Below are 15799 nucleotides of genomic sequence, written 5' to 3'. Positions count from 1 at the left end.
TATATATACATATATACATATATACATATATACATATATACATATATACATATATACATATATACATATATACATATATACATATATACATATATACATATATACATATATACATATATACATATATACATATATACATATATACATATATACATATATATATATATATATATATATATATATATATATATATATATATATATATATATATATAATGAATGTTTTAAATGCATTACCTGTAGATAGATAAATACTGCTTTAGTTTATCCTGACATATCTTTTTTTACTGAGGCTAGGAATAATTTGAAAGATGATTGAAAATCAAATTCTGAACATCAGGCGGCACTAATCAAGTTATGAAGCTTTTAGTGATATTATAATTATTCTGAAATCTTGGGCATCTGTTTCTACTGAGTTAATTCCGTGGAGGCTGCCAACTCAAGAAAACAGAAGAAATGCAAACAGAATATCCAGAATTATTTCAGTTTATTGGAATATTAAAGTCCAAGGGAACCCAACAAGAAGTTAATAGCCAACATCAGGAGCAGAGTCTGGGATTTGACCAATGTTTCTAAACTCCAATGAGATTAGGGAGTGTCTTGTTTGAGGCCAGTGCCAAGGTAAGCCCTTACCTTAAATTAAAGTTAAAGAAGATGGAATGTACAGGAGAAACTCAAGGAGAAATTTGTACCCATAGATTCAGGCAAACAGAAAACGGATTGTGCATGCCTACTGTTATCTTAAGACTCTGCTCTTAAATTTTGGTGAACTAAATAAAAACACGAGCTTCAAAACACAAAACATACTGCTAGCTAAGATAAATGCCACTCAAAGTTTACATCAAAAAATGGAGGTTGTGCCTAGTTCTTATGCTAAGCCATGCTTGTTAAATAAACTTCGGATTATATTCACAATTATGTTAAACTTTAAACCATTACAAACTACAACTGATGGATTGAGCCATTAAGTGAAGCCAAAATCAAACAGATCCATTATGATTATGTGGGTGAGTAATATCCCAAGCTGATTTTCATGAAGCAATCTGCCAAAGTAATAGCTGCTTTATAAATCTTGCATTGTGGGTAGATAAAATAAGGATCTGAGTTCTTAGGTTCCTCTTTTTCTAGGTTGACTGATATCCACCACTTTTTCAGTATTCAATAGCATTGAAATTGTGGGGCTTGACAGAAATATTTGCATTGTATATTTTAATTTATCTCTGGGAGAGTCACATGAGAGGTCCTATATGTCGAAACACTAAGCAATCTCTCACACCTTCAAAAATAATCTAGAATAAATGGGTTCTACAAAATGCAACATAACTTTTAATGACCCAGGAACTGTTCATCTTATCAGACCAAACATTCATTTGAGATAAGTCTCTTTATGGAGGAAAAATGTGCAAATAATAGCTGAGAAAACACAATGGATTCCAAGAAGACTGAAGATCAGAAGTTCCTTGGAATGTCATGTGAGAGTGATCTTATGCTGCACACAGGAATCTGGGATTTTTCCATGGTTTGCTTTTTTTGGTAAAATGATACTTCCAATCCAGAAACTGTCTCCTCAATCAGTGATACTTGCAAATTATATTATTTGGATTCATTCATACTGTAACAGAGCAAGTAGTTATGACCACACTTAATATAAGATTGCAGATAGTCTATGATTCTCCACTGCCATACACAGGGAAACAAAAACTTCTATTCTGGATAACAGTAGTTGGCAAGTTGGTATTTCAATATTGGTACACTTCAGAAATATACATATTTTCTGAAATATTTGCTGAAAATCTGATTTCTGAAAAATATTATCTTGAAAATAAAGATAATGGCTAGAATAAAAACAAAAACAGGCATTATAATGACAAAGTCTGTATAATATTTAATATTTCCATTGTAGTTGGGGGAGATACTTCAAGCTAGTACTCATAGTACTAACCAGATGATCAACAGAGAGCAGCAGTGAGGGGCAAACTGCAATAATTGTCTGCTGACATTTACTGGTTGTTCAGACTGTTGTAACTCAGATCTTATAGCCCTATTGCAAGCTTAACTTCTAACAAGCTTTTTTTAGTTTCTAAAGAAGTATTTGCACAATACAATGATACGTCAGTACTCATCATTTATTGGTTTCAGAAGGTGTGATGAATACCACAAACCATGAGTACTAAACAGTTTTTCCATAAGGAATAATGTAGTGAGTAACAAGGCAGCCAACACCAACAAGTTGTAGTGTAGGCATTGACAAAAATTTCACACCAAAAATGCATTGACTGCCAAATTTGATGAGTTTCAAAGCAGTTGAGTACCACTGCAATTCAGAAGCAACTAAATATTGCCAGACAATAATTGCTGCTGAATTGAATACTTTTCAGATATTTCAGTCCAGTTTACCATAATCACAGATTAATCTCCAATCTATGATTCAATCCAAAAGTACACCTTTAAACATTCAGACAAGGATTTTTTTAAAAAAAGCACTGGAAATAAAGCAGAAAAAGAAAATATATTCTTATTGATAGAAAAGGAATCAAATAAACCTCAATAAATAAAACGGGGAAAAAAACCATGAAAAAAATAATATTTGGTTGAAATTATCTCAGTGAAATCTACTTGAGAGGGTTAAACAGTGAATTCATTGGAATCCAACCAGTGGTGGGTTGCAGGCAGTAAACCCTGGTATGGGCGTACTGGAGCCTGCCTGGAGCACCGGGTACGGTGCTCCGGAGGGTTCACCCGCCAGCCCGCACTTCTTACCTGTCTTTAAAGCCTTTGGCGCTTCCGCACACGAGCATGGCACAATGCTCTGCTAAGCAGCTGGAACGTCGTGGAGGCTTGCAGAGGCATCGCTGGAAGGTAAGATGCATGTGTGGCCCACATGCATTCATGTGGAGGATGCCAGGCCCAGTTGCAACCATACCGGTTGCAACAGGATCCGGAACCCACCTCTGAATGCAACAATCCCATGAACCCCTTACTTAGTTCAATTATCTGTACATTATTATTGGGAGAAAACACCACCAAATACAGTGTACTTGTTAGGAACTGCACATAGTATTGTGCTGAAATTCTTTGCTAGGTTTATTTGTTTATTTTAGAAAATGTATATAGTAACCATATTACTAAAGGTGATCAACCCTGACTGCTCCTTAGAAAGCCAGATCCTGAAGATGAAACTCAAAATACTTTGGCCACCTAATGAGAAGGAAGGACTCACTGGAGGAGAGCCTAATGCTGGGAAAAATTAAGGGCAAAAAAAGAAGGGGACAACATAGAATGAGGTTGCTGGATGGAGTCACTGAAAAAGTTGGCGTGAGCTTACATAGACTCTGGAGGATGGTATGGGATAGGAAGGCCTAGAGAAAAGTTGTCCATGGGGTGTCCAGTGGGTTGGACACGACTTCACAACTAACAACAACAAACCATCTTATATATGATCCCTGATGACTAACAACAATCATTTAAAGCAGCATAATAAAACATCTCTAAATCAAGCAAAATTAATATAATCATTATACAGTGACCAGGGCACAAAATAACAAACTCAACCAGAAAAACCACACTTGTATCAGACTTTTCTAACACCTCAATTTACCAGGACTTTAGAATTTTCTGGAAGGCAAGGATCTCTGTTTATTAATGGAAACTGCTCTATAGGGCGGGTGTCACAAGAGAAAAGGCACAATCCTTGGACTCACAAGACAACATTGTGTAATAGAAAGAAACTGGGACAGGAAGGCCCTTGGAGGTAGACAGTCTTACAAATAACCTGGTATTATGCCACACAGGGCTTTAAGGATAATAACCAATGCCTTGAATTACACTGAGAAAACAACTGGAAGTCAGTACAACTAACACAACAGTGTAATCTAGGCAAACCTTAGCTACCCAAAACTACATTATGCATGTTGCTGTGTTCTGGAACAATGGAAGCTCCTGCGTCAATATAGAACATATTATAAACAAATGGTCCGAGAGTAGTGGATAATTTCAATTTCAATTGATTGTTCACCGTCAGTTACAGATTGATCTAAATGGGAAGTGACAAAGATATAAGTGACAATGAGCAGTGAGTTATAGAGAATTAGTTTTGCCTTTATATAATTTTAAAAATATTTTGATTATTTTATTACAGTCACAGACCAAAAGACAGAAAAAAATCATGTAAGATTATGCTTGACCTGAAACCACCACTGAGAATTTGAATTTTTTTCAAACAGGATTTAAACAGAAGAATTGTACCTTTCTTGCTAGCTAGGATTTTTGTCCCCATCCTTTGGAATTCAATACGAATCAGTTGAGAGAAAGAAAAATAGTTTGCACTACATGTTGCAATAAAACATGGTTGGTTTGCAGCTCTGTAAACACAGGCAATCGATTAACTCAGTAAACCACAGTGAATACTCAACCATAGATACGTAACTATATCATGTGTAAGTATAAACATGGAGGAAGTTTTTCTGTTTTAATTTAGAGATGATCAAACCAAATCATTTTTTCATTAGTTAGGGAAACACTGAGAAATTTATCCAGAAAGTGGCATCTATGGTGGCCCTTACAGATGCCATTTTGTTACTACAATTAATGTAGCATTTGTTAAGTATGACACATTTTCTAAAGCAGTTTCATCCAATATTAATCTTCCATGCTTCCATACTTCAGCCACTTCAATAAAGATATTTATAGCCAAATAGTTCAACTAAATCCATCCATTAGGGAGTCCATCATTATCCCTGAAATAGTTATGCAATTACTTCAATCTTCTGCCATCACAGAACACTGGTAGTCCTTGATCTGCAACCACATTTGAGCCCAAAATTTCCATTGCTGAGCAAAACAGCTGTTAAATTAATTTTGCCTCATTTTATGACCTTTCTTGCTACAGTTGTTAAATGAATCACTACAGTTGTTAATTTAGTAACACAAAAAAATTATCTGTCCGAAGGCCCCAGGATACTGCAACTGTCATAAAGACATGCCAGTTGCCAAGCATCTGAATTTTGATCACATGACTATGGGGAGGCTACCTTTTTTTTACAAGCTATAAAGAGTACAACAAAAGGACAACAGTTTTGAAAAGGGGCAGTTCAACAAACTTCAGTGTTATTAGATCTTCCACCTTTTGCTGTAATCAAGAGGTCCCAAGCAATGAGCAGTGCAATACAGTCTGGTGTGCATTAGATAATTTTAGGAGAACAGCTCAGTGCCACATGATACGACGTCACCAAAAGCTAATCTGAATAGCTAGTCTCCTCCCACATTCCTTCACGAGACTTTTAGATCAAGCGTCCACTTCATACGGGGGTTTTCCCTTGTCCTTTTTTTCTTTCGTCGTCTTGCTTTTTCGAAAATATCGAAATATCTCGAATGTTCGCCAATGGGCTCATCAGGGTAACCTTTAAGCTATAAAATCAAAGTGGGACGCCAAACCCGAAATGACGCGATATGAAATCGCATCCGTGTGTAAAGGTGCACCTGCACTTTGCAGCAAACATAACAACCTCGCTGTCCCTTTTTCCTTTCCGCCATCTCGCGCCCTCCCCCGCACAAAATAAGGGGGTGTATGTGAAGGACCACATCCGGGTTTCACTCACCGATCATGGCCAGTGCTGGCAATGTGGGGGCGCTCTGAAACCCTGATCTGTTCACATTCGAACTGCAAAAGCCAAACTTGAGGATCTACGCTCCCTGCAGGCCGGCCAGACGGTAAGGTGCCCAGTGCGCAGGCGAGCAAAGCCACGTTACAAAGCGCTTTGGGAAATGTAGTGCTCCACCTTCCTCCTGCCGCGGGAGGACTTCGCGTGTAAATACATGGAATCAAATGTATCTCTCAATCGGCCGGGCTTCCTTCCTTCGGTACTATAGTCTCCTGGTTCAACGTGTTCAGCGTAAGGGAGACTATTTCAGTTCTGCCTTGAGAATTTCTCCCTTTGAGATCGAGATTGCTCGCGCGCTTTGCGCATCCTTTTCTGTGCCACCGCAATATTTTTTTATTATAATAAAGAGAGACTACAGCATAGTTCGAACTAATTCTTTGCCAACCTCCACGCCACTGAAGAAATGAGACTTAAGGACACAAACGCTTTTTTAAAGGGCAGCGAAATGAATTCAATTCCTTCTCTGGATGTTCCTAGTTTTTGGGGGGTTGCTTTGTTTTTGTTTTCCATCAGCTTATATAATAGATGGAGAACAAGTACATTATTCTGTATTGGATTTTAAGTTTTTTTTAAAGAGTCCATCTGACCAAACTTTTCATGTTAAAGCAGGAATGTTCAGACCATGAGTAACATTTAAAAAAAACTCGCATTTTTAAAATTTATATAGCATTTATATAGCATATTTGCAATTCTTTGCTTTCTCACTGTAAAAGCCACACCAGTCCAATTATAATAGAAGGCGTTGACGGATCAATTATGGCAGTTTTCAAAACGTAGTTTTTCTTTGTGCTTGTTATGTTTGTGGTGATTTGGATTTACATATTATTGTTTGGGTTGACGTTGTAGATGCCCTAGAATCTGGGTTACAAATTATTACATTTGTAAAATAAACAAATGAAATATTGCCATTCCTGCTCTTTTTGCAAGAAATGAGAAGATACGCTAGTCGAGAATGAATCCCATAGATTAGAATGTCAGTAGAATTTATTCGTCAGGAAACGCGCAGGATTGAATTAATAGCCCCTTCATTTTCGGGAATTGATTTATTTAAAAAAGTTTTAAATCCTTCCAAATGTCACGATGTTATATATGAGGATAATCAATTCATTTGCTCCCCTTTTCTGAACTAGGTAACTTTCCTCATGTAACCGACAGCGCTCACATTTTCTGATTCAGAACAAACTACTTGGTTTTCAAAACAAAACCACTCATAGGAAAGTTTTAGGCCATAAGACTAATAAAAACGACCGAGCGGCCAGCCTGGTTTTCGCGTCTGAACCCTGCTACGTTACTACCCTTTTCTTGCCTATACTGTAAACTGAGGGCAGAAGAATTCAGCTTCTGCATTTCGTGACTTCACGGAGTCGCGTGACTTCAGTTACGCCGAATGCGCATGCGTATGTAAATCGAATCCGCTCAGCGGTACCGAAGTTTCCGATAAGGGCGGAATCCTTGAGCTCCCGCGGCTGGTTGTTGATACGTTGCCCAGCAACCGATTCCTAGAAGCGAATTGGTGTTAGAAACAGGCATATACTTCCCCCCCTTCCCCTCCTCCTCTTCCTCGAAGCCACGCAGGAGCCTTCCCAGGGGTAAACCAAGGGGTGAAAGGAGCAAATACAAAGGGACGAAAATTAGGAATATAATTTTTTTTTGGCTCCAAGGTAGAGGGGGGGAAATCTGTTTTCGTATCCAAATAGTTTCCTTTTAAAATCCCGACCACCAATCCCACGTGCAGCAGCAAGCAGCCTCCGGAGAAGATGGTGGCGGAAAAAGAGGGTGTAAGCCCCCCCAAACTGAGACCCCAGCAGCTGCAGGAGCCGCTGCGACACGCAAGAAGAACCAAGAAGCAGGTCAGCGATGGATTCACCATCAAAGCAATGATGAAAAATACCGTGGTATGTTGCGATGCAGTTACAATAATAGAAGGTTTTCTGACCCTTTGGGTTTGTCATTTAAAGTGCCCGTGGGAGGAAGAGTTGGCCTGCCGTTTGCAATGGGTGGGGAAAGGACGGGATGACAGCTTGAGGAAGGGAGGGGGATTTGCCTGCCAGGTCACCGAAATGCTGCTTAAGCGAACTTCACCCATCAACCATTACAGATTAACAGAGTTGGAAGGGACCTTGTAGGTCATCTAGACCAACGCTCTTCCCAAGCAGGAGACTTTACACCATTTCTGACAAATGGCCGTCCAGTCTCTTGTTGAAAGCTTCCAGTGATGAAGCTCCCACAACTTCTGTAGGCAACTTCTGTTCCATGGGTTGATTGCTGGTGCTGTCAGAAAATTTCTCCATATTCCCAGGTTGAAGAGGTTTATAGAGGTTTATTTGCATTTGTAGGCCGCCCTTTTCCCTGAGGGGACTCAGGGCGGCGCACAGAAAACCAGGAAAGGGGGGATACAACGTTGAGACAACAACACATAATAAAATAATGAACAACATGCATACAACATTCGGGCGGGGTAGCAATCCTTATCCCCAGGCCTGACGGGCGAGCCAGTTCTTCAAGGCTGTGCGGAAGGCCTGGACGGTGGAGAGGGTACGAATCTCTACGGGGAGCTCGTTCCAAAGGGTCGGGGCCACTGCTGAAAAGGCCCTCCTCCTTGTAGTTGCCAGCCGACACTGGCTGGCCGATGGAATGCGGAGGAGGCCTAATCTATGAGATCGTATAGGTCGTAGGGAGGTAATTGGCAGAAGGCGGTCTCTCAGGTATCCAGATCCACTGCCATGTAGGGCTTTATGGGTGATCAATAGCACCTTGAAGCGCATCCGGAGATCGACAGGTAGCCAGCGCAGCTCGCGGAGGATAGGTGTAATGCGGGTGAATCGGGGTGCACCCGCAATCACTCGCGCGGCTGCGTTCTGTACTAGCTGAAGTCGCCGGATGCTCCTCAAGGGCAGCCCCATGTAGAGCACGTTGCAGTATTCCAGCCTAGAGGTCACAAGGGCCCGAGTGACTGTTGTGAGGGCCTCCCGATTCAGGTAGGGTCGCAACTGGCGCACCAGGCGTACCTGGGCGAATGCCCCCCTGGTCACAGCCGCTATATGGTGGTCGAATGACAGCTGTGGATCCAGGAGGACTCCCAAGTTGCGAACCCTCTCTGAGGGGTGTAAAATTTGACCCCCCAGCCTGAGTGTTGGATTATTGGCCAAATTTTTGGGAGGAAAACACAACAGCCACTCGGTCTTTTCTGGGTTGAGCACGAGCTTGTTAATCCTCATCCAGTCCATGACGGCTTCAAGCCCCCGGCCCATCACGTCAACCGCTTCATTGATTTGGCACGGGGCGGACAGATACAATTGAGTATCGTCCGCATATTGATGGTATCTGATCCCGTGCCTGCGGATGATCTCTCCCAGCGGTTTCATGTAGATGTTGAATAGTAGGGGGGATAAGACCGAACCCTGCGGCACCCCATATTTTAGGGGCCTTGGGGACGATCTCTGCCCTCCCACTAACACCGACTGCGACCTGTCCGAGAGGTAGGAGGAGAACCACCGTAACACGGTGCCTCCCACTCCCACCTCCCGCAGTCGTCGCAGAAGGATACCATGGTCGATGGTATCGAAAGCCGCTGAGAGGTCGAGGAGGACCAGGATGGAGGAATGTCCTTCATCTCTGGCTCTCCAAAGATCATCCATCAATGCGACCAAAGCGGTTTCTGTGCTGTAACCGGGTCTGAAGCCGGACTGGAAGGGGTCTAGATAATTTGCTTCCTCCAAGGACCGTTGGAGCTGGAAGGCCACCACCTTCTCAACAACCTTCCCCAGAAAGGGGAGGTTGGAGACCGGGCGATAGTTGTTAAGAACAGCTGGATCCAAGGATGGTTTCTTCAGGAGGGGTCTCACCACCGCCGCTTTCAGTGCGGCGGGGAAGTTCCCCTCCCGAAGGGAGGCGGTTACAACCGCCTGGATCCAGCCTCGTGTCACCTCACTGCAGTTAGAGACCAACCATGAGGGACACGGATCCAGGACACAGGTGGAGGAACTTACAGCTCTCATGGCCTTGTCCACATCCCCGGGGGTAACTTCCTGAAACTCAACCCAGAGCTGTTCTACTTGGTCCCCCTGTGCCTCGGCTGGAACTGCAGGTGTGGAGTCCAAGTCCGCCCGAAACCGAGCAATTTTGTCCGCTAAGAATTGGGCATATTCTTCAGCTCTGCCCTGCAGGGGTTCCCCCGTCTCCCTTTTATTCAACAGGGAGCGGGTTATCCTAAACAGGGCGGCTGGACGAGACTGAAGCAATCCTTGATCAGTTTCCATCCCTTTTTCCTTATCTGGCCTTCAGGTGCTTTTGAAAATAGCTTGACCCCTTCCTCTCTGTGGCGGCCCCTCAAATATTGGAACACTGCTATCATGTCACCAAAGTCACACTTGAAACAATTTCCTTTCTGTTTCCCCATCCAAATACGCTAACAATCCATCCCACTGCTTCCCATGGTTAATGAGTCTGACTTGAGATCCAGTAGATCCCATACACTATGCTAGGAGCCACCCATATTATAAGAAGTTGTTCTTAATTGAGAGATATTGCTCTTTCTAGCTTTTGATCTGAAGTGTTTATTCTGTGTTTAGCTAGCTTAATGACCTGCTTATTTTTAACCCAATTCTTTCGTAATTTTTTGCACTTCTAATTATTATGATTTTTTCCTGTACTACTTTTTTTGAATTTTTTTTATTTTAATGAAACAAAAACACAAAAAAAGAATCATCCTTCATTACATCTTGTAGAAAACGTGTTGATTGGTTACAGATAACTTTCATGCATTTCTTCCACAGTCATTACTTATAGTTCATATTAAGTCAAAAATCTTTGTATATCTTACTATCAATGTACCACAGTTCTCATTTGACTACAATTATTTGAACATGCTTTTACCTCAAATCATTCATACTTAAAGACACAACCACATAATTGTATTCATTAGCTATTTCAAAAAATCATCCAATAACATTACACCTTTATAGCATGTTTTAAGTAAAAGTCAATTAATAAAGTTTCTAAACCTTCCCCCCCTATTTTTTCCAACACACTGATTAAAATTTATATCCAAGTTACTTTTTCCAATACCATAGCATGTATATATTATTAAACAATGACCATTAGCATTTCCTTGTTATTATTATAATTGGCTAAAAATCATTTACTATTTATGTCCTATCTCCTCTCATCAGACCCCCCCAAAAAAGAAAAACCTTACACTTTTATAACAAGATCTAAATAAAAATTTGTTAATAAAATTTTATAGGTCTTTTTCCCAAGTCACAATTTGCAATTATATCCAAATTTCTTTTGCTAGATTACCATAATGTGTATATTATTAAGCTGTATCCATTATCATTTCCTTATTGTTATTATAGTTAATTAACTGTTAGCAAATAAACATTTGATAACAATCTAAAACAATCCAAGAATTACAAAATTCCTACTTATTAATCACCAAAATCAACTGATTTTTTATTATCAACTTTCATTTGTCAACCTATATCTTTCCAGTAACAAAACAGTCTTAATTCTCTTGCCAATTGTGGTGTCAGTCTTCTTTTTATCTCCTTTATAAGGTTTTTATAGACTTCTCTCCGCACTTTGTTGCTTGAAGGGTCTCTCAGATAATCTCGTTGCCCACCAGTTGCTACTAAAATTAGCTTGTCTTTGGTTGTCAATCTTGCTTCTGAAAAAAAATTCTCTTCTTATGTCTATCATCATTAGTATTTTTTTTCTGTGTCCTGGAATCTGGGGTAGAGGTCCAATTCATTGAATTCCCTTTTCCATATTCCCTTTTTTCCACTTTCACCCACATTTGCTCTATTAATAAATTCATCTATTGTCTTATCTTTATCTTCTATATCTTCATTCTCCCCTTTAATTTTTGGGGCTCCAACCCCATCATCTTTTGCTGTGAGGAAGACTAGTCTTTCCAACTTCTTCTCAATTCTCCCATATTCTTCTAATAGATTTTGAATTCCAGCCAAGATATTTTGGAATTTTAAGGTTTCCTCATCTAAGTATTGATCCATGTTTCCAAAACAGAAGAAAGAAAGAAAAAGAAAAAGAAACTAATAGCGACTGCCACTCTAGCCTTCCAGGCCTCTTTTATTTTTTATTTTAGATTGACTTGAACACAAGTTCTTTTATGCTCTTCAAAGGAGAAGGGTTTTGTTTTTTTCCCCTTTTCTTTCTTTCCCCTGCCAAAATAATTCTCAGAGGCACCTGTGCCCTTGGTTCTTTATCAGTTTCTGTAAACAAGTTGCAAACCCTTCAGCTACAAAGTTAGTGAAGTCAAATAAGGAAAGAAAAGAGATACATTGTTTCAAAAACCCCAGCTTCTGACCTCCAAGTGGCAGTGTTAATTTTCACCTTCTAATATTTATCTCTGGCTTATAGGGAACAAAGTTCTTTAGATTTCTTTTAGTGTGGTTTGATAACAAGTAGTAGGAAGAATTGTTCATCAATCCGTTCACTTTAAGAGGAGAGATGAAAAAAACGTTGCGAGCACTTCAATCCACAAAAAATAGTTATAAAGGAAAAAAAACTTTCCACAGCTATCCAATTAGGATTATTTTCACTGCTCAGTTCTTTTGCTTAAGGATCTAATTTGGCTTTAAAGAAACATTTCTTTGGGCAATCTTTAGCAAAATAGAAAAAATATCTCACCAGATGGACTCACTTTCTCTTTTCACTTCCTTCCTTCCATAGCATCCCGATTTCATCAGCCTGGGGGCTGCCTGTTTACCGCCGGCTTGAAGCACTTCCCTTGGGTCTATCAGGGATTTTGCGATGTCCCTGAGAGCAGCAACGCTTTGTCTTGCTGATCACCATCTCTACGGGACGGTTTAGGTCTCAATGGACCGTCCCGCGGCAAAAGTGTCAATGGCAATCTCGGAGTATCGAGACTGCATGTTTTGACATCGCGACGTGGCTCTTCCTTCTCATTGCCTGTACTACTTTTATCTCTCTTTTTTTCTTCAATATTTCATCTGTTCCACAGAGCCCAAATCTCCTGATGTTCTACTTTTCATAAAACATTCAAAATATTCTCAAAGTTATCATAAAGTAAGCATTAAATAAAAAAACTACAGCTTGACCTGTATCCCCAGTGCTTTCCACTGGAACTCATATATGGAAATATAAACCACACTTTTGGAAAAGAGGCAAAACCATTCCATTTTTACTGTTTTATTATTCTAGGAGTTTTCATTTCTGTGTGAGAGAGATGATTAAAGCATTGTCATATATTAATGGGGAAGTGCTGTGCGATTCTGTGCATAATTATTCCAAAATAAGTCAGTGATAAATGAGCCCTACACTAAACAAATACTGTGATTTTTATTCAGGAGTCAAGAAGTTATCATAGCATGTAATGAACTTTATTTTGTATTAACTGTTTCTAACTTTATCTACGATTAAAAAACATTCATCATAGAACATTGCAATATATTGATGCCCAAGGATTGCAACTTAGTATATTACCATCTCTACTTTTCTGTTCTTTTCCACAATTCATCAGCATTATTTTATGCATCTCTGCTCTACTCAATTTTTCCAGCCATTATTATTTCTATGAGACTTTTGTCAAGGAGCATAGTATAAGTTCATGCCATAGTCTATGTTCACACAGAACATTTCATTCATTTCAGATTTTTTTGTTGCTTGTTTTGCTTTTGAACAACTTGCTCACCATAAACCAGCCACATGTTGAGATTGCACAAGCAAAATGCAGTGGCTCAATGGCTAAGATGCTGAGCTTGTCAGTCAGAAATGTTGCCAGTTCAGTGGTTCGAATCCGTAGCGCCACATAATGGATTGAGCTCCCATTAGTTGTCCCAGCTTCTGACAACCTAGCAGTTCGAAAGAATGTAAAATGCAAGTAAAAAAATAGGAACCACCTTTAGTGGGAAGGTAGCAGCATTCTGTGTGCCTTAGGTGTTTAGTCATGCCAGCCACATGAACATGGAGACATCTTCCGATAGCGCTGGCTCTTCAGCTTTGAAACGGAGATGAGTACTGCCTCCTAGAGTCAGGAATGACTAGCACATGTGCGAGGGGAATCTTTACGTTTTTAACATAGTTTTGAAGTTGGGCAACTTTAAGATAGAAGATTTTAGCATAGCTTGGTTTTCACGTAAATTGTTTGAGTATTTTTAACACCATAGCTTACCTTAGTATAGCCTGTAGGTTTGAATAAAAGTTAGAGGCTCTGAGAACATTAAGGAACTGAGTAAAGGGTGCTAGTGTATAATCAATGAACAAACTATAAACTTTTAGCCACCTATTGAGGAAGCTTACGAATGAAGATTATTGGGAAATATGATGTTTGAAGTAATTTCGGTGACCAAACATGATATAAAAACTAAAAAGATGCCCTGTGTTAAGATTGATTCTTGATGGAGATAACCAAGTAATTTTCTTGGCAACAAAGATTTCTTGTTGCACTCTTCAGAGTTGTTTCTTTTTCACTTCTTAGTCTAACATTCAGTCTTGGTAGTATCCCATCAAGTACAAACCAAAATTATTACTGCTTAGCTTTGAACTAAGACCAGAATTTAGAGCAGTGCAGCTGTCTGCTCTATTTCTGACAGTGTAATGATTTGAAATCTAGCAAAATAACAACAGAACTGCAAGCACTTCAAAGCTTAAGTAAAGGAATAGAACAGAGTTTGGAGAGATTGAAAGAAAAAAAATTGAAAGATTGTTCCAAATACTGAGATTCTCAGATTTTCACCAGGGACATTGCTTCTATCTTTGCAATAACTTTGAAGTAGCAATACATTATAGATAATGAAGTCCCTTATTACATATACATTCCCCACTTGTTATGATGCGCTGACAATAAGATCATAATGCTTCTGTTAGATTGGGTAATGGACGGGCACACGCAGGCCTAATGGTAACAACAGCTCTTTATTAAGTACAACAAGTGAGAACAATCCAACAAAGGTTGAGTCTGACAGCAGCCCTTTTATAGGGAGCTGCCAGACCCTTCGGCCAATAGGATTAAACCTCTGTTCCCGCCGGAACAGAGGACCTTGGTGGAAACCACTGTAGTTATAACAAGTATCTAACAGCTTCAGTTATAAATTATGACTTAAATGGATAATATTACAATTAAAGTAAGTATAAGCTCAATCTTCAACAATATTTTTATATTGGAAATAGTCTGTCATGGCTAAAATTATCTAATTCCTTCTGACAGAATGATAGAGCTGATAAATGTGACATTTTTAGAAATGGCTAGCCAATAAGATACATTTGGTATGAAAGTTATATATATTTACCTGATAATTGATTTTTAGGTAAAACATATGTGAGAAACAAGTATTATATTATTATACGGATTAATATACTGAAAGCATATACTGAAAGATCCCAGGATTCTTGCATAAGCTTTGCTGCCTATTTTCAGTTTGCAGTTAAATAAGGTGCAAATGCTTAGTGTTTACTCTTTTTAATTAAGATATTTGTATGTAGTAATTATCATTTGTGCATCTAAAACTGAATTAGAAAACTGGTTTTACCTCTATAATTATTATAGTTTTCAGAATCTCAGTAGCCAGAAAAGAAATATTATCCCATGAAAGTGGGATAATATTTAATGATTGCAGTTTTGATACTATAGTTTTATTTGTCCATAAACATGCATGGATAAAACACAGAGGTGAAAATGTACTTTATCTGACAAAGGTGATAAGTTGTTCAACAACCGCTAGCAGTAGTTTTCCATTGTAGAAAAGCACTCTCTAGTGTTTTGAGTTACAGTAGTTAGAAGTAACACATGGAACTACTGGGAAATCAACTAGTCTAGTTAGAAAAAAAGATAGATTGGGTTATATAATATTACCCTATAAAAGTTGTTGTATTGCAGGTCTGAAGCTATTGAATTCATTGCAAATTATTACACTATTTCTGCCTTCTGATTATTATTCCCAATTTGGAAAGAGCTAGCTCTGATAAAGAAACATTCAGAGAATGCCAAGTTTTATTTCTACAAATACTTTTAGTCCACATAGCTTTTGAATTATGTTTCAAAAAGTTGCTTTAGATATATCTGAGCAATGAAGCCAGGAAGGAAACAATTACTTCGTTTTCCAATTTCTAAGACTATAAATAAACCCTATGCTGTTATTTCTATCATTATTCTACTCT

General features: G+C 39.1%; 2 protein-coding genes across 2 annotated transcripts in view; one reads left to right on the top strand and one right to left on the bottom strand.

Moving 5' to 3' along the window:
* PRKN (parkin RBR E3 ubiquitin protein ligase) overlaps positions 1-5729 on the bottom strand; it is a 785743-nt gene extending 780014 nt beyond the window's left edge. The window contains exon 1 of the mRNA XM_014068674.2: positions 5597-5729. Within this exon, the coding sequence (XP_013924149.2) occupies positions 5597-5603 (7 nt within the window). The 5' untranslated portion in view covers positions 5604-5729. The remainder of the gene's footprint in view (positions 1-5596) is intronic.
* A 1429-nt stretch (positions 5730-7158) lies between these two features.
* The window catches only part of PACRG (parkin coregulated), a 256489-nt gene continuing 247848 nt past the window's right edge, over positions 7159-15799 (top strand). The window contains exon 1 of the mRNA XM_087718208.1: positions 7159-7554. Within this exon, the coding sequence (XP_087574334.1) occupies positions 7417-7554 (138 nt within the window). The 5' untranslated portion in view covers positions 7159-7416. The remainder of the gene's footprint in view (positions 7555-15799) is intronic.

Source organism: Thamnophis sirtalis, unplaced genomic scaffold, assembly GCF_051295495.1.
Source record: "Thamnophis sirtalis isolate CommonGarterSnake01/CBP01778 unplaced genomic scaffold, rThaSir2_p1.2 scaffold_6, whole genome shotgun sequence".
Lineage (NCBI taxonomy): Eukaryota > Metazoa > Chordata > Lepidosauria > Squamata > Natricidae > Thamnophis > Thamnophis sirtalis.
Note: the sequence above shows the minus strand (reverse complement) of the source record. Positions and strands in the feature narration are given on the sequence as shown.